Below are 20,090 nucleotides of genomic sequence, written 5' to 3' on the forward strand. Positions count from 1 at the left end.
AGGGCAAGGCTTGAATGCACGTGGAGAGATCCACAAGGGGAGAGTAACACGGTTCCTAGGGGAATCCAGGACCTGGGGTGCGAAGCTGGGGGCGGGGGGGCGGGCTCCCCGAATACCCCTTTGGATTTTGCTCCGTGTAAATATATTGCCTTTTCAAAAATAAATTACGCTGTAATAGAAGCATTCTGGATGGACGCACACTCAGGTTCTCTCGTGGTCTCCAAACTCTATTGTTCCCGTTGATTTCAGCACCGGTGGGCTGGGCCCCATGCTCGCCCTCGAGCCGTCCCAGTCTGGTGGGGCTGGATGTGAAATGACTGGAGTGTCAAGTGTTGAAATGGAGAGAAGGGAGGGAACACGGACGGGAGAGCATGTAACCGGTGGTGCCTGGGAAGTGGAGGATAGACCCTGGGGAGCTGGCACAATAGCACAGTCCCAAGGGAAAGAGTTGACTCGTGTAAGGAGGGAGGACAACTCCGCCTGGCCAAGGAAACAGCTTAAAGAAGGGAGTAGGTCAGGATGGCACTGTTGGGGGGAAATGTATCCTGTGGCAAGATAAAAGAGCCACAAATGTACTCATGAAACCGCAACCAAGACAAGGCCCGCAGAAAGTGAGCTGGACAGTTAGAAAAGGGAGAGAAACAGGGAGGAGCTCCCCAGCCACCAAAGGGAGCGTTTCAAGGCCAGTGTGAATCCTGTGTGGCGCTCCAAGGACAAAGGTGCTTCAAGGGCAAAGTACGACCCTACCTGAAAAAGTGTCAGCGTTACACCCCTTAGGAACCCTTACCAGACTTACTCGCCCTCCCCCCCATGTTGCGATGGTTACAAAATTCCTGAGCCCACCTGGGCGACGCCCACCTGGGCAACAGGACCTGTCCCAAATAAGGAAAGGCATCTGGCCTGTCCCACTCCCACCCTAGAGAAGGAAGGTATATGTGCCCGACCAATCGGCAAACGAAGTTTTCACCTCGGACCATTCCTTTGTTTTTTGGCTATAAAAACTGATCAATAGCACATGTTCCGGCTCGGCTGTCCCAGACTACTAGGAAGTCGGCCCCTGTTCTGGCAGCGACCATTCCCTCTAATAAATTCTGTCTTCCTTACATTCTGCCTCGTGTCTGGAAATTCTTTTCCAACCCACGTTCGGACCACGGCACTCAGGACTGGGGAGCTGGGAGGTCTCTGCTGGGAGGGCTGGGGGCAGGAACTGGGCTTGCGGACTGAGGGGTTCTCTGAAGCTGGTAATCTTTGGAGGCGAAGGAAGGGGGAGGGGGCTCCAGGGGTGCAGGAGTTTCTCTGACTAGGGCAATGTTTCAACCTGTTAATATGGCAAGGAGCCATCAGGGAGAACGGAAGTGGATCCTGTGGATGGAGGAAGGGAAACAAGGATCTGCCCCACACCAGGGAGAGGCATCTGGTGGAAAGGAAGCCAGAGGCTGTTGATCAGGCCAGCTCCTGATCTCAACTGGCTTACACTTTGTGAGGCCATAGAGGCTGCACAGACGCAAATGGGAAGCTAGAGTTCTCTCCACGGTGGAAAGGACATGTCCACATCCTGCACTGTGGGAGGCAGAGCCTCTTCAAGCCAGTGGTGTCACTGTGACTTTCTTACATATTCCCCAATTTCTCAGCTCTATTTCAGGAGACAGATGCTTTCAAGTCTATTTTCCTGAAATGTTAACTTGGAAGGCATTTCTTTGCTGACCTGGCTTTTGTGTTTAGTATTAGGCCACTCATTCTGCACTTTTTTCTCCACTATCATTTTGCTCTGAAGTTCCATTAACCCAGTGCTTTTTACTGGGGGAAAGGAGATACTCTTATTTCACAGGTGTGTGGCTTAGGTTACAATGTCATAGGATAAACATGGGGCATCTTCCTGGAGGATAATTTTTACACCAAGATTTTCAGGAAAAGTATCTATGTTAAGATAAAAATGATACATTAAGAGTATAGGTAAGCCTTTAAAATATTTGAGCTTTTAGAGATGGCTTGGACAGGTGTCCTGTCCCCTCCAGGATAACCGGTACCACATAGCCACCCCCTTGGCAGACAGTCTAAGATGCCTCCCTTCGGTTCATCCTCCCTGAGAGTTTTACTTCGGAACATCATCTATTTTCTTTTCATCTTCCCTGCCCAACTCAGTTTATGTCTTAGGACCAATCTTTGAACAGGTCACTGTCTCCCGACCTCCAATCCTTCCCATTCCAGTCTATTCCTGACACAGATGCTATTACTTTACAGAAATGTGAATCTAGTTATATCACTCTTTAAAACATTAAACAACCCACCACCACTTACAATTCCTGCCTATTTCTCTACTCGAGTTCCACTCTTGTTCAATGTCCCAGCAGTGCTCACCGCTTCCAAAACCCCTTGGTTACAGTCCTTTCTCTCATCCTTCGAGGACTTTACACCCCCTTCCTCTGCCTGGAATGCCCTTTCCAAATGCCTCACGCACTAACCTGGAGACTCTTCCTTTAAGATTCAGTTCTAGCATTCTCTCATTTTTTTCTGGAAGGTTACATCAATTTCTCCCCCACCCACGTGTTTCTGTGTTTGTCATGAAGATACTTGTGTGTACCTGCCCAAGAGATTATAAGCCCTGAGGAGGGGGCAGTGCCTGTGGTTATTACTCAAATACTGATGTATTTGTTGAGGTTGAAATATACTCCCAAGTCCCTTCTGGGAGCCAGAAAACTGAAATATATAGCTCAGTGTTTCATCAGGTCAAAATCTAAGTTATCACAGTTTATCAATGAACAGCAATAAAACTCTGAAACTCTCCAACTCAAATGCATGTGTGAGAAATTCTACAACTTCATCAGTGTATCAGATTTTAAGAACTCATTCCTATTTAATCTAGCCTAGGATACAGGAGAAAAGTGACATAATTTTAGTTTTATTTTCTACGTGTCAACATTCTTATTAATACAGACTTTAATCTGATAAAGTCTGACCCCAGCATGTTAACTGTTTCCATTTGGAATTGGTTAAATCAGAGAAAAACTTAATTTCGAATATATAGTATCAAAAATAAATATACACTTAATGTGGTCTTGTCTGTTTATGATATCAAAAGGTTTTCTTCTCCCAAAATAAAAGTTCTAAGATAAATTCCAGATTCCTTTGAATGAAAACAAAAACAAAAAACCACCTTCTAAAACAGTGAGCTTACAAAACAATGCAGCCCACTGCTAGGCACACTTAGTGTAACAGGGAAGTATGTTTGCTGAGAAGGAAATTTGAAACATGACTGTAAACCTTTATGAGAAATTATAACAAGGCCTTTACTTCGTTTACTTTTAGCTAGTTCATAAATACCAGAAGAGAAACTGGACGGTTTGTGAGGAAACTTATAAAAATTTTTCCATAAAGCAAACTTAGAAATCCTTCCCTTTTGGCTCCATTTTCCAATCCTCCTTCACTGCGTTGAAGACGGATCGAGTTCTTCCAGGTTTTTGCTTAGGTGGGTGGTTTCCAGACTGACTGGACTCTCCAGGTAGGTGGTTCCTGCACAGCGCTTTCCGGTCACTGGATCTATGACTTGTCCAACTTTGAAAATTATCTCAGCCAGTTCATGCTTCACGTGCTTTGTTTTCGGGACAGGTAGAGCTTTGAGAAGCACAATATCTCCAACGGTGCACTGCTGGAGAGCATCGTGGGCAAAGTAGGTTTTTCGCTTATTAAAATACTGTTGAGAGAAGGAGGAAACAAATCAGTAGTTCCCATCCATGACCTGGCAATGCAGTACAAAATCTGAAAAAGGAATGCGCAGAAAACAAGCTGGAACTTGGGGAAAAAAATAGATAACATACTTATGCAGACTTCCAATACAAAAATTAGCTGCTTAATTTCTGGAAAACGGCAATGACTTTTCCAGAACTGATCTTGTTTGGAGCTCTCCTGCTTATTTCCTGCAGTACCCTCGCTCTATCAATTACCATTCTCTTCTACAATATTTAAACTCTTCCTTCCCAGTAGAGCCTTCTCTCCAGCCTAAAAACACACTATCTCACCACTAGCTGTGTGATTTGGGACAAGTCACTTAATTACTCCAAGCTCAGGTATTTTTTCCCACCATAAAATGAGGCTCCAATACCTGCACCTCTAAAGTTATCAAGAGAATGAAACATTATAATGTTCATAAAGCACTTAGCTTCATGCCTCACTCAAAGTATTGCAAACAAGCCACAGATGAGAACTAGAACCACCTATTCCTCAAGACAACCCTGCCACAGCAGGCAGTCCCATTTAACAGATGAGAAAAACAAGCTCAAGGAGGTTAAGTAATGTGCATGGCTAGTAACCAACCGCCAGTACTCAAACTAAGGCCCTCTGATTCTAAGGCCAATGATCATGCTTCACTCTTCAGCTTGCTCCTGTGGTTTTGTTTTTGTTTTTGCTTTGGGATCAAACCATTTCATTGAGAGGCTTCGAGGGAGAGTCGAAGGGCTAGGAGGACAATGAGATCTTTCTCCCGCCTGGGATCTCCCCAGCATCACAAGACCCTGAAAAGGCTCCTGTGTTTCTGATCCTAGATAACAAACAGCATTTGTGCCCACCAGTGTGCCCAACCTTGAATGCAGAAATATCCTTGGCACTTCCTCCTCCCTCCCTTGCGCATCTACCAAATCAAGGACGCTGTCCCTTCTTTCCTGAAATCTTTTTCCACTCCATCCTCACTGCTCCCAGGACTGTTCAGTTCTTTATCATTTCCATCCTAGACATCTGCAATAACCTCCTTACCCATTTCCTTACCTCCAGTCCTCATCCCTATCTCTGTCTCCTTTGCTTATAGGATGAAATCCAAAACACAACATAAAAGACCCTTCACACTCCAGCTCCAATCCTTCTCGTGTTCATTCAACAACAGCGCCTACTTAGTGCCAAGCTCTGGGCTCAACATTGCCGAACCACTTGCTGCTCCAGTTAGAATGTCATGCCCTTTCATGTGTAAGGAATTAATAAACAGAAACCTCAATTAAACAGAGTCAGGAGACCAGAAGGGGAAGCTCTCACACCCTGTGATGATAGCAGAGCTCAACAGGAAGAAAGACATGCTCTTCTTTCCCGGCAACAACTCAGCCAGTCAAGAGTCATGGACTCTTTGTTTACCATCCCCTCCCAACTTCCTTTCCCCTCTGTAAAAGCACTCTCCTCCCCGGTCACCGCACGTTTGTGGGGGCTTTGCACGTGGCTCACCATGTTGCAGACCCTGAATTGCAATTCTCTGCTGATCCCGAATAAACCCATTTTTGCTGCCGAAATAACTAGCAGTCTATTTGTTTTAGGTAAATACATGGCTAAAAGAATTTCCACAAACTATTCATCATGGCTGGAATGACTCCCCCAACTCCTCCTGCCCCACAACTGGTCCTCTGGATAAAATCCTTTTGGAGCTTCAGCTCGTATGTCTTATATAATCAAGAATGTTCTCCTCAGCAACCTGGGAAGGAAGAACGAGGAGTCTTCTGCTCCCGCAGTACTTTGCACATAGAATGACTATAGCAGTTATCAGACTGAATTGAAATTAACTCTATGTGTCTCTAAAATGTGAGTGTGAACCATGATTAATTCACTTTGTTACACCCTCAGACCAGCACAGTGTCTGGTGTGCAGCAGATGCTCAATGCACCTTTACTGACAGGGGAGTGTTTTTCTTCTCAGGACCCAGAACATGTTGGTGATTTATCAATGCCATCTGAAAATAGAGATGTTCCTTACCTTTAATAAATAGGGATCCAGAACAAGTCTGGTCACTCTCACTTTAGCAGTTTTTTGCATTGCTGTCCCAATCACCTTCCCCACGACCCATTTGGCATGGACAGATGAACGAACTATTGACATTGTGTGTCTTTGGTCACCTGTAAACAAATTCCAAAGTTCAATATTCTGATGGTTGTGACTCACCAAATGAATTTTGTCACGAGAACTGCCCCAGTTCAGAAACAGCTTTTGTTGGCCCTCTGGAATCACCGCTTTAGAGTTGCTTAAACGTTTCATTATTTCCTTAACTACTCAATCTCCCATCTTTATGCTGTTTACAAAGCTGTAATTTTAACCTAAGCCTCAGTTTCCCCCTCTGCAAAATGGGAATAACAACAGGGCTTACTCACAGGAGTACTTTGAAGATTTAACCTATAAGGTGCCCGACAGCGCGAATAAACACTGGCCTTTGCTGGCGTCCCTATTGCTTTCCATCCCGCTGGGCTGCCTCTCCCCAGACGCTCACAGCCTGGCTACTTGGGGCACGAAAGGCCGACGCGGTGAGGCCGTGGTGTCCTCTCCACCGGAGACCTTGACTTGGCATTGCTTTCGAGATCAATTAATAGTGAGTCCATGCCGCCCAGCCTGAGGAAGGTTGGGGGTGATTGATCCCTTCGCCCCTAAAACCCCGAGGTCGGGTGACTCGACTCGACTCGACTCGCCTGGAGGGCTCCCACGACGCGGCGCTTCGGTCTCCGGAATCCACCCCACTTCTACTGCGAAGCCCGGCGGCGGTCACCTACAGCGTCCACTGTTCCGGCGCACGCCCTGCGGAGCGCCGGCCCGAGCGTGATGGCGTCGCGTCGCTCCACCCCGGACCGCCCTCTCATTGGCCGCGAGTCCCCGCAGTCCTGGGCGGGGTTAAAGTCAGGGCTCCGCCCACTCCCCCTTAAAAGGAGCCGCGGGCTGTAGCTTAACTGGAGACCTCTGTTTTCCTCACCTGCACGGCGGCTGGAGCGTTGGGATTCGGCCTTTCCTTTATCCGTTCCACTTAGTTTCCCTCTTTTTCTGTTGGGCTCCCAGGCATTGGACAAGGCCTTCCAAATCAAAGGAACTTAGTTCATTCATCAAACATTGAAACATTGGACGCTGCCAAATGCTGAGACTGAAATGTTTAAGCGTTTCCACCCCCAGCAGTTGTATTTAAGATAAAGTTCGGGAGATTTTTATGTCTAGTATGACTTTAGGTGTTAATTTTCAATATCTGTGAGATGGAGAGAAGTCCGGTGTGGGTACATATATATGTCGGCTGCTGCTGACGCCTTCTCAGTTAGAAGGAAGGCTGGGAACGTATTAGGCTCTTGTTAGGGAATTGCTAGACTAGGAGGGAGCTAATGGAGGGTTAAAAAAAAAAAAGTGGTGGTGTCATTAGATTGAAGTGTGAATTCAGATAAAGAATTAAGGCCAAGGGCACACTTAGTAAGTGAATTTAAAAGGAGAGATGGTGGTGGGGAGAGTGTGAGATGTTTGAAATTTCAGAAATGGGAGCTAATTTTCAATGAAAGTGGTAATAACTTTATATGCATTATTTCATATGAGCAAAAACTTTTCTGGGGTATCATATTTCCCTCTAGCTATGAACTTAAATTCCTTTCTTTTACAAGCAAGCTTACAACTTCTCTTGTTAATAAAACCAATGACATACCCAGAGTGATTTTTTAAAAAGATTTATTATTTATTTATTTAATTTATTTTTGGCTGTGTCGGGGCTTAGTTGCGGCATGCTGGATCTTCACTGAGGCATGCAGGATCTTTCGTTGCAGCGTGGGCATCTCTCTAGTTGTGGCGTGCGGGTTTTCTCCTCTCTAGTTGTGGCACGCAGGCTCCAGTGCACACAGGCTCTGTAGTTTCAGGCATGTGGGCTCTAGTTGAGGTGCTGAGCTCAGTAGTTGTGGTGTGCAGGCTTAGTTGCCCCGTGGCACGTGGGATCTTAGCTCCCTGACCAGGGATTGAACTTGCGTCCCCTGCATTGTAAGGTGGATTCTTTACCACTGGACCACCAGGGAAGTCCCCCCAGAATGATTTTTTTAAATGCAAATCAAATAATTTCACACCATCGAAGGTAGAAAAAACATCTGCTGATTTTTTCCAACCCTCATTGGGAGGAAAACTTTCCCTCTACTAACTTAGGTTTGAGTGTTGATGGTGGGGCTGTGGATGAACTGATAATAGATTACCAGGGGAAAAGACAAGGTTTATTTACACATGCATGCAGGAGCAGATGAAGAGACTCCTGGACAACTAGAAATAGGAGATTATATACCAACTTAATAGGGGAAAGGAAGGAGGGAGAAAGGGCCTCTGGGAAAACAAGTGGACTTTTAGGAAAGGCAAATGGGCTTTTATGAGAACAATGGAAAGTATAACAGTTTGTGATAATGTTTGTCTGTACAATTTCTCATCCTGGTGCCAGTGGTTTGTTGGTCTCCTTCCTAGCTGGAATCTCCCGAGAGAGAATTTACAGCAACTTCACTCTTAGAAAGCTCTGCCTTTAGGGCCTTCCCTGGTGGTCCGGTGGGTAAGACTCCTTGCTCCCAGTGCAGAGGGCCCGGGTTCGATCCGTGGTCAGGGAACTAGATCCCACTTTCTTCAACTAAGGAGTCCACATGCCTCAACTAAGACCTGGCACAGCCAAAATAAATAAATATTTTAAAATATATATATTAAAAAAATAGCTATTGTCTTTAGAAAAAAAAAGAAAGCTCTGCCTTTAGTCAGATAAGGGACACTCTGAAAAGGCTTTTTTTCTGCATCTGCTGTATCTTCAATGTCCTCAGTTTAAGGGAATCTTTATACCATTTGGGGGGATCCGATTGAGTCCTATCACCCCTTAGTGTCCTGTTTGTCTGCTGTGGTAAAAACACCTTGATTTGCCTTTGTGAATTCCTGTGTCTGTAGCCTCAATGGGTCTGCCAATCAAAGTCCTCCATCTTCGTTTAGCACTAGGCCCAAGCTGAACCAATCAAATTACCTTCCAGGAATATGAATCTTGAGTGCTCTGATTGGAGGATGGAAGGTGACTGGAGCTACTGCATCCTGAGGGAGATGTCCTGAAGAGACTATACAACCAGAGTCAATGTCGGCTGCTTGCACCCACAAAAATTTAACCTATAAAGAAGTCAGCACTTAGAAAATGGAAAACAACATGCAATCATCCATGGTGTAAGACATGAATCACATGCTTTTGGAAAGGAGTAAAACCTCCCCACATTTGATAAGCTTCTTGGTCAGCCATCCAGTCCCCTAACCCATAACCCATATACACATTATTCATTCTCATATTCAATCTCCCTCTCTCTCCCCCTCCACCCCCTGCCTCCCAACCCATCCTTCTCATCCATTTCTCCTCACGGTCACTGCTATGGTATGAATGTCTGTGTCCTTCCAAATTTCTTATCTTGAATCCTAACCTCCACTGTGAAGGTATTAGGAGATGGGGCTTTGAGGAAGTGATTAGGCTTTGCCCTCATTAATGGGATTCAATCTCTTTTACAAAAGGACTCCAAGAAAACTCCCTTGCTCCCTTCTACCATGTGAGGTCACAGCAAAAAGGCACTGTCTATGAACCAGGAAGTGGGCCCTTAATAAACACAGATCTTTTGGCACCTTGATCTTGGATTTCCCAGCCTCCAGAACTGTAAGCAATTAATTTCTGTTTTTATAAGTCACTCAGTCTATGGTATTTTGTATATACATATATAGAGATGGCACTTTGTATTTATATACTATATACACATATATATAATGTAAAAATATATATAATATTTTGTATATATATATATATATATATATGACATTTCCTTATTCATTCATCAGACACTACTAAGGTTATTTCCATATCTTGGCTTTTGTGAATAATGCTACAATAAACATAGGAATGCAGATATCTTTAGGATATCCTTTTATGCCCAATTTGTTGATTTTTAAAAAATCATGACAGGATTGTCAATTTTTTTTCTGCATCCATTGAGAGGATCATATGATTTTTATCTTTCATTCTATTAATGTGGTATATAACATTTATTGATTTGTGTATGTTGAGCCATTCTTGCATCCCAGGGATAAATTTCACTTGATCATGTTTTTTGATTCTTTTAATGTGTTGTCAAATTTTTTAAATTGAAGTATAGTTGATTTACAATGTTGTGTTAGTTTCTGGTGTACAGCAACGTGATTCAGATTCTTTTTCACATTCTTTTAAATTATAGGTTATTACAAGATATTGAGTAGAGTTCCCTGTGCTAAACAGTAGGTCCTTGTTGATTACCTATTTTATATATAGTAGTGTGTATATGTTAATCCCAAAGTGCTAATTTATTCCTCCCCTCCCTCTTTCCCCTTTAGCAACTGTAGGTTTTTTTTCTATGTCTGTGAGTCTGTTTCTGTTTTGTAAATAAGTTCATTTGTATCAATTTTTTAGGTTCCACATATAAGTGATATCATATGGTATTTGTTTTTCTGTCTTACTTCACTTAGTATGTTAATCTCTGGGTCCATCCATGTTACTGCAATGGCAATATTTCATTCTTTTTAAGGCTGAGTAGTATTCTATTGTGTATATATATATATATATATATATATATATATATATACACCACATCTTCTGTACCCATTCATCTGTCCATGGGCACCTGCCTTTTCATTTTGTTGATGGTTTCCTATGCTGTGCAAAAGCTTTTAAGTTTAATTTTGTCCCATTAGTTTATTTTTGCTTTCATTTCGTTTGCCTGCAGAGACAGATCCAAAAAAATATCTCTAAGACCTACGTCCAAGAGTGTTCTGCCTATATTTCCTTCTAGGTGTTTTATGGTTTCAGGTCTTACATTTAGGTCTTTAATAATTTCCAGTTTATTTGCTTTTATGGTGTGAGAAAATTACCTACTTTTATTCTTTTCTATGTGGCTGTCCAGCTTTGCCAGCACCACTTCCTGAATAAACCATCTTTTCTCCGTTGTACATTCTTGCCACATTTGTCATAGATTAATTGACTATACCGTGTGGGTTTATTTCTGGGCTCTCTATTCTGTTCCATTTCTCAGTATGTTTGTTTTTGTGCCAGGACCATACTGTTTCATACTGTAGCTTTGTAGCCTAGAGTCAGGGAGACTGATATCTCTGGGTTTGTTCTATTTTCTCAAGATTGCTTTGGTTATTCAGGGTCTTTTGGGTTCCCTACAAACTTTAGAATTATTTGTTCTAGTTCTGTGAAAAATGTCATGGGTATTTTGACAAGAATTGCATTAAATCTGTAGATTGCTTTGGGTAGAATGGACATTTTATTTATTTACTTACTTATTTATTAACATCTTTATTGGAGTATAATTGCTTTACAATGGTGTATTAGTTTCTGCTTTATAACAAAGTGAATCAGCTATACATATATATATATCCCATATCTCTTCCCTCTTGCGACTCCCTCCCCACCACCCTCCCTATCCCACCCCTCTAGTTGGACACAAAGCACTGAGCTGATCTCCCTGTGCTATGCGGCTGCTTCCCACTAGCTATCTATTTTACATTTGGTAGTGTATATATGTCCATGTCACTCTCTCACTTTCTCCCAGCTTACCCTTCCCCCTCCTGGTATCCTCAAGTCCGTTCTCTAGTAGGTCTGCGTCTTTATTCCCGTCCTTCCCCTAGGTTCTTCATGATTTTTTTTTTAAGATTCCATATATATGTGTTAGCATATGGTATTTGTTTTTCTCTTTCTGACTTACTTCACTCTGTATGACAGACTCTAGGTCCATCCACCTCACTACAAATAACTCAATTTTCTTTTTATGGCTGAGTAATATTCCATTCTATATATGTGCCACATCTTCTTTATCCATTCATCTGTCGATGGACACTTAGGTTGCTTCCATGTCCTGGCTATTGTAAATAGAGCTGCAATGAATATTGTGGTACATATGGTTTTCTCAGGGTATATGCCCAGTAGTGGGATTGCTGGGTCGTATGGTAGTTCTATTTTTAGTTTTTTAAGGAATCTCCATACTGTTCTCCATAGTAGCTGTATCAATTTACATTCCCACCAACAGTGCAAGAGAGTTCCCTTTTCTCCACACCCTCTCCAGCATTTATTGTTTGTAGATTTTTTGATGATGGCCATTCTGACTGGTGTGAGATGGTATCTCATTGTAGTTTTGATTTGCATTTCTCTAATGATTAATGACGTTGAGCATTCTTTCATGTGTTTGTTGGCAATCTGTATATCTTCTTTGGAGAAATGTCTATTTAGGTCTTCTGCCCATTTTTGGATTAGGTTGTTTTTTTGTTATTGAGCTGCATGAGCTGCTTGTAAATTTTGGAGATTAATCCTTTGTCAGTTGCCTCATTTGCAAATATTTTCTCCCATTCTGAGGACTGTCTTTTCGTCTTATGGTTTCCTTTGCTGTACAAAAGCTTTTAAGTTTCATTAGGTCCCATTTGTTTATTTTTGTTTTTATTTCCATTTCTCTAGGAGGTGGGTCAAAAAGGATCTTGCTGAGATTTACGTCAAAGAGTGTTTTGCCTATGTTTTTCTCTAAGAGTTTGATAGTTTCTGGCCTTACATTTAGGTCTTTAATCCATTTTGAGTTTATTTTTGTGTATGGTGTTAAGGAGTGTGCTAATTTCATTCTTTTATGTGTAGCTGTCCAGTTTTCCCAGCACCACTTATTGAAGAGGCTGTCTTTTCTCCACTGTATATTCTTGCCTCCTTTATCAAAAATAAGGTGACCATATGTGCGTGGGTTTATCTCTGGGCTTTCTATCCTGTTCCATTGATCTATATTTCTGTTTTTGTGCCAGTACCATACTGTCTTGATTACTGTAGCTTTGTAGCATTGCCTGAAGTCAGGGAGCCTGATTACTCCAGCTCCGTTTTTCTTTCTCAAGATTGCTTTGGCTCTTCAGGGTCTTTTGTGTTTCCATACAAATTGTGAAATTTTTCGTTCTAGCTCTGTGAAAAATGCCAGTGGTAGTTTGATAGGCATTGCACTGAATCTGTAGATTGCTTTGGGTAGTATAGTCATTTTCACAATGTTGATTCTTCCAATCCAAGAACATGGTATATCTCTCCATCTATTTGTATCAACTTTAATTTCTTTCATCAGTGTCTTCTTATAGTTTTCTGCAGGTAGTATGGACGTTTTAACAATATGAATTCTTCCAATCCATGAACACGGGGCGTCTTTCCATTTATCTGTAACATCTTCAATTTCCTTCATGAGTATCTTATAGTTTTCAGAGTATAGGTATTTCACTTCCTTGGTTAAATTTATTCCCTATGTAGTTTATTCTTTTTGATATGATTGTAAATGGGATTATTTTCTTGATTTCTCTTTCTGATAGATCATTATTAGTGTACAGAAATGCAACAGATTTCTGTATATTAATCTTGTATCCTGCAACTTTACTGAATTCATTTATTAGTTCTAATAGCTTTTGGTGGAGTTTTGAAGGTTTTCTATAAAGTCTAAAAAGTGTCCTGATAGCAGTGGCTGTAGTAGCAACAGAACTTTTGCTCACTCTCAATGGTCACAGACATCTCTAGTGCCCCAATTTTGGTCTTTTCTACTACTCTGTACTAAAAGAATCTAAAACTCTTTGGGCAGGAGGGGGAGGAGGAATCTATTCTCACATCTTGGGAGTTGCCCAGCAGTCTAGTGGTTAAGAGTCCATGCTTCCACTGCATGGGGTGAAGGTTCGATCTTGGCTGGGGAACTGGTATCCCACATGCTGAGTGTGGCCAAAAAAAAGACAGTATACTCACGTCTTGGAGCAGTGAAAATTTTGGAATGGGTTTGGACCACCTTACTTCCAAAAATGAGAAAGTGTTTACAGATAACAGATAAATTGCTAAGAGTTAAAAGAAGCTAGCTTAATGCAGCTTCCACTGGCCAAATTCTCACAATTTGAGCATTTAAAAAAATGGTTAATTGGAACTGCTTGTTATATAAGAGGCCAAGTGTTCATAATGATGCTCAAGTCAAGTGTGTTAAAAGTCATAAAAGGATGATTGTAACATGGTATGTATAATTCAATACTGATCTTAAAAAGTAATATATATATTTCTTGCTAAGTATGTGCATATGTACATATATACGTATATATACATGCATGTATGTGTATATATGTATTTGTTCCTGTTTAATCAGTTAAGAAGAAACAAAGGGGTGTTGGGCAAGCCAGATAATCCTGGAAAATGTTGAACCATATCAAGAAATAGGAAGAACTGGACAGTCACTCAGACCAAGCAGAAAGATGGTTCAACAGTTAATCACCTCTAACGGTCACATACAGTAAAAAAGCAGAAAGTTGGTTGCAGCATGTTGCAAAATGATGAAGTAGCCAAATGTTCTATAGAGGAAAACTGACAACAAAACTTGCATTCTTCTGGAAGGAGCTGGATAGCCTCATTAATTATCCTAATGATGCACATAAAAGCTTTAAATAATGCTAGCCAGCGAGATCACCATACCATAATGACAGGCCAATGGGCCAGATGGTTTTGGGAAAGTTCAAGTGTCAAAAATTTACAATCTATATAAAAGGAAGGTCTTAAAATGTCCCATGACATAACAAGTGATATTTTGTTATAAAAGGAGACCAAAGAATATTTGGTCTGTGCAACTAGGTTTTATGGATGGCCTAACTAAAGATCAGACAGTTGCTAACCCATAAATTTCAACTTAATTTGTCTGTTACAGTATTATTCTTATTTTGGGTTGAATAAGATTACTAAAACCCGAGGAGGGTATACAAATAGTACCTGGTAGAAAAATGTAAACCTAGGAACATATGAAAATTGGAACCCTGGGAAAATATTCAAATAAGGATAAAAACATCAAGTCCATGGAGTTAACTTTATTTTTTTATAAATTTATTTATCTTATTATTTTTGGCTGTGTTGGGTCTTCACTGCTGCACGTGGGCTTTCTCTAGTTGCAGCGAGCGGGGTCTACTCTTTGTTGCGGTGCGCGGGCTTCTCATTGTGGTGGCATCTCTTGTTGCGGAGCATGGGCTCTAGGCACGTGGGCTTCAGTAGTTGTGGCACGCGGGCTTCAATAGTTGTGGCTCACGGGCTCTAGAGTGCAGGCTCAGTAGTTGTGGAGTACAGGCTTAGTTGCTCCGCGGCATGTGGGATCTTCCCGGACCAGGGCTCGAACCTGTGTCCCTTGCACTGGCAGGCGGATTCTTAACCACTGTGCCACCAGGGAAGCCCAGAGTTAACATTTTTATAACTAGTTTCGGTAGAATTATTTTTATAATCTGGGTACTTCTTACCTGTTTCTTAATGTGTTTAAGGCACTTAATAAAATTTGAAATTAAAAAAAAATTTATTCATTGTTGGCTGTGTTGGGTCTTCGTTGCTGCACGTGGGCTTTCTTTAGTTGTGGCGAGCAGGGGCTACTCTTTGCTGCGGTGCACAGGCTTCTCATTGCAGTGGCTTCTCTTGTCATGGAGCACAGGCTCTAGGCACGTGGGCCTCAGTAGTTGTGGCACGCAGGTTCAGTAGTTGTGGCTCACGGGCTCTACAGTGCAGGCTCAGTAGTTGTGGCACACAGGCTTAGTTGCTCTGCAGCATGTGGGATCTTCCTGGACCAGGGCTCGAACCCATGTCCCCTGCATTGGCAGGCAGATTCTTAACCACTGTGTCACCAGGGGAGCCCTAGGTTTGTGATTTTTTTTTTTTTTTTTTTGCAGTACGTGGGCCTCTCACTGCTGTGGCCTCTCCCGCTGCGGAGCACAGGCTCCGGATGCGCAGGCTCAGCGGCCATGGCTCACGGGCCCAGCCGCTCCGCGGCATGTGGGATCCTCCCGGACCGGGGCACGAACCCACGTCCCCTGCATCGGCAGGCGGACTCTCAACCACTGCGCCACCAGGGAAGCCCTAGGTTTGTGATTTTAATGAAATGTTTACATGTGTTTAAGTCTGATCAGTGTTTAAAAGAATAGGGACATCTAATTTTAGAAATTCTTAAGTTTTTATTTATTATTTGCACATCTATGAATAATTAGAGGAATGTTGGCTGCTTAAAGAATGTCAGTTCGTTCCTTAAATTAATAAATTGAACATTAATCAAAATCCAGATGAGTATTTTTCTCCAACCCTTAAGCCCTTTGGACATAAGAGAATCTATCAACATGGTAATCCTTTTATACTCTGAGGTTCAGAGAAAGAGTCATATGAATTTTGGTGTTGAGCAGCGATCTCTCATTTTATTAATTTTAATATAGTCATCAAATGTTTTCAGAGTGCTATAACACACTGTTCCAGGCACTGTTTGTATCCACTGGATTAGGAGTAACATGATCCATGTTCTAGTGACATTTCAGTCCAAGAAACCCTGAATAATAAATCACTTATTATTATGTCTAAGCTTAAGTATCTCTTTTCATAAAAGAAAGGCAACAACACCTGGTTGGATGGACCAAATGAATTAATATATGTAAAAGGGTAATATCTTGCTCTCCTAGACAGAAATAAATCGTAACAACAGGTTTCTGAATGAGTACTACTCCTATGGCTTCCTTGAATTTTGATGTAATAAATATACTTAGGATTCACTTATCTTGGAACATGTTGAAGACAACAAAGGACATGAGAATGAATTCACACCAGAATGACATAGTTTACTGTACAGTTAACATAAGCATAATCACTTATGACCCTAAGGATATATAATAGGCTTCTAATTTTATAATTCCTATTTATGAAGAATTGCTGAAAATCCATGGCCAACTGGTCTTCTTCAGTCCCGACTCCTCTTTTCTGAAATTGTCCAAATTCTGCTGATCCTCTCCTGAAAAATCCCATACTGCTCTCCTTCTTCCCCTGTGCTGAGATACACTGCCTTGTATTGAAGCCCTTAGCACTCTTTGTGGATTATTCAGGTTTTTCCCCCCAACTCCAGTTGCAAACTTAAACTTTGATCAAAGGCTTCACCAATGGTAATTACCCATTATTTCTTTTCATACATACCTCTGCTATTGGAGGCCTCGCCTCGGCTCACTCCCTCTTCCTGAAACCTGAGTGCTCTATACTCTGCCTCCTTAGGCTAAATAAATGTTCAGTGTAGATCCTTTTGGTGAAGAGACACTTCCAGAACTTAGCTGTCTTGACAATGGATCTCCATTTCACAGATATTTGAACACAAAATACTATTAGAAATCCTCCATGACTACAGTAACTTGGGGTTTTATTAACTATTTCATCCACTGATGCATGGGACATAAATGTACTTTGAAAAGTTTAATTTCCATGGTGAAATGAATTCATTTCATTACTTTCTTGGTTTTTAGTGCTTTAATTTTTTAAAAAATTTAAATCATTCCAGCTTTCACTTAAGGCCTGTGATATCTAGTCCTTCACAGGGAAAAAAAAATGGCAAGTCTTGAGCTGGGAGATATGTTAGAAGGAAGGTGAGAAAGCAAGGGGAGTGCATTCTTACTTAGCCTCATGGCTTCTTCAGCTGTGCCTGAGAAGACCGAGAGAAAAACAGAAAGCCAAGAAACAGAAGCAGCCTCCTAGTTGCAGCTATTCATGGCTTGTGACAGTTTATATTTACGATGCTTTGTAATGTCAAAAAGTGATTTCTGTCAAACAAGGCAGTAATCATAAAAATCAAATTAAAACACCTTAAATTCTTTTTGGAAAAAGGTGGTACATAAATATATTTCAGTAAATAAAATTAATTAATAAGCCAATTAGTAACACTTCCTTAGTTGTTTATATAAGCCAGTAAGGCTCTTCCCTGGTTCTTAGCCTCAGTGTGGCACCACCACTCATCCTCTGGTACGGTACCCTACTTCCATCTTCCACAGTGGTGCAGGGAAGTGTAGGGATTCTTATAAAGCCCCTGTCATTATAAAATAAACCTCCTCTCTATTCAAATCTGCAATAATAACAGAAATGACAATTTTAGTTCAAAAATCTATGTTTGCTACAGGGAACTTTAAAACTAGAATAACATGATAGAAAAGTAGACTTCTCTGAATCACTTTTCAAAGTTCATCAATATGACCCTCAGTCTCCTCCAAGACTCTTCTTAAAGATCCTAGGACCTGTTTGATGAAAATAATGCAAGGATTCCTAAAAAATAACATAATACTGCCATATCCTCCTGCCGTTATCCATCCATAATCCATGCCATCACATGGCTTCTCAAAAAATGGTCAGAAGACTTAGGTGGTACACCAATGAATATTTTCAATTTCAAAGTTATATATTTATTTTGATGGAAATTAGAATATAATTAGCATACAGAACTCACAATTTCCATAAATAATATTTCCTAGGACAAGGCCAAAAATTCTGAGTCTCTTTAAAGGAAAATATTAAGTAAACACTGAATATGGTAAAATCTGTAAAGGATGCATACAAATGACTGAAGTTTAAGAAATATTGCTCTTTTCTGTTTATTTCAAGTTTATGTGACTGGTTATACGATATCATTGCCTTGATTAATCAATGTTTATATAATTTAAAAACTTTATGCTATAAAAATCACAGGGGAATAATCATAGGTTATTGCCTACAGGATTTCTTGTCATTAAGAAAAGTTTTGGAACATGACTCCTCATATAATCTTGTTTATAAAATAAATTACTTTCACTATTTATAACCTCTCCTGGGAATATAATATGCTACTAGTTTAAGGTCTAAATTTATTTGGCTTCTACACATTAAAAGTTTATCTATAACCTTTCTCCCCACTATGAATAATATGATATTGCATGGGATGAAAAGGTCTGACCAAAATTTTCCTACATTTGTATATTCATATGAGTCCCTTACCCCACCCCCACCCCCACCAGGACAAAGCTAAAAATTCTGAGTTATGTGCTGAGGAGTAAGTGAAGGACTGTGGCTTAAGGTTTTCTCACATTTATTATATTCACATAATTTCTTCCGAGTATGGATTTTCCTATGTTGATTAAGGTGTGCACTCTGGCTGAAGGCTTTTTCACATTCATTACATTTATAAGGTTTCTCTCCTGTATGAGTCCTCTCATGCTGATTAAGATGTGTCCTTTGGCTGAAGGCTTTCCCACAAAAACTACATTCATAAGGTTTCTCTCCAGTATGAAGTCTATGATGTTCCGTAAGGGATGTGATACGGCTAAAGGCTTTACCACACTGATTACATTTATAGGGCTTCTCTCCAGTATGAATTCTCAGATGTTGAGTAAAGGATGAATGTTGACGGAAGGCTTTTCCACATTCATTGCATATAAAAGGTTTTTCTCCTGTGTGAATTCTCTGATGTTGAATAAGATGTATCCTCTGGCTGAATCTTTTTCCACATTCATCACACTTATAGGGCTTCTCTCCTGTGAGGACTATCTGAGGTTGAGTAAGAGATGAGTTTTGGCTGAAGGCCTTCCCACATTCACTGGGTTTCCCCTCAGTATGAATATGAGTAGTAAGAAGAATATGTTGATTGAAGATTTTTCCACACTCATTATATTCATAAGGATTCTCTCTTACATAGTTTCCCTGATAGTAAGTCAAGTCTGAATTATGCTTGATGCTATTTCCTTGTGTGTCAGAATTAAGGGGTATTTTAATTGAAGGAATTCTCTGATGCATAACAAGGTTTGAGTTCAGATTATAGTTTTCCCCAAATCTATTACATTCAAGGCTTCTCTCCTGTGTGATCTTTTTGTGGGTCAAAGATACTTGTCCTAAATGTCTCTGCTGGTTTTCTTGGTTAGATTCTAACTGGTAATCAAAATCCCAGAGTCCACCTAAGATGGAGTACCAGAAACTGTCTCCTGTTAATCTCTCCATTATCATGTCACAGGTTTTATTTTCATCAGAAATATTCTGGTTTGATTTTTTTATTTCTGGACTATTCTCCCCATCTAAAAGAAATTCAGAACATATAAACACTTTTCAGTATTCTCTGTTTTGTAAAAGAAATTATTGCATAGTGAATTACCAAATGAAACTGACAATAATGCAGACAAGGCAAATGTGGCATTAAAAGTTTTGAAATATGGCCATGTAACAGGGGAAAGACTATAGAAGGATGACGAGAAGCAGCGAGTAGGTGGAAATTTTAAAATATGTGTGGTAATCATAAAAAGAAGAGATCAATCAGGAGCTTACATAGTCGAAAGGAAATGGAAAAAAGAATAAGAAATATCAGGGTAAGGTCTGTGTTCAGAGGTGGGAGACAGAGAAAAGACTACTTAGAGAAGACAGGTCCAAGTCCAAGACCTTCTAAATCTCACCTGTGGATTATTCTATTATAATGCCAACTACTGGTTTATTTTAAAAGTATTTCTTCTGATTTTTAAACTTTTGTTTAAAATGATAAAACTAATACTTGCTT

General features: G+C 40.8%; 2 protein-coding genes across 8 annotated transcripts in view; one reads left to right on the top strand and one right to left on the bottom strand.

The window, feature by feature from the left end:
- The window catches only part of SEPTIN14 (septin 14), a gene marked incomplete at both ends in the record, with an annotated part of 568,759 nt that overhangs the window by 473,763 nt on the left and 74,906 nt on the right, over window positions 1-20,090 (top strand). The window lies entirely within an intron of this gene.
- LOC309817503 (small ribosomal subunit protein uS17m) overlaps window positions 3,263-20,090 on the bottom strand; it is a 43,921-nt gene continuing 27,093 nt past the window's right edge. For 4 of the 7 annotated variants that reach the window (XM_082645862.1, XM_082645861.1, XM_082645860.1 and 1 more), the window contains one exon: window positions 17,365-19,617. In XM_082645862.1, the coding sequence (XP_082501988.1) occupies window positions 18,575-19,617 (1,043 nt within the window). In that variant the 3' untranslated portion in view covers window positions 17,365-18,574. Of the gene's footprint in view, window positions 3,692-5,724; window positions 5,865-6,116; window positions 6,565-17,364; window positions 19,618-20,090 lie in introns of those variants that run through there. The other 3 variants (XM_082645866.1, XM_082645865.1, XM_082645864.1) reach the window with 3 other exon arrangements.

Source organism: Mesoplodon mirus, assembly GCF_964341445.2.
Source record: "Mesoplodon mirus genome assembly, chromosome: 15".
Classification (NCBI taxonomy): domain Eukaryota; kingdom Metazoa; phylum Chordata; class Mammalia; order Artiodactyla; family Ziphiidae; genus Mesoplodon; species Mesoplodon mirus.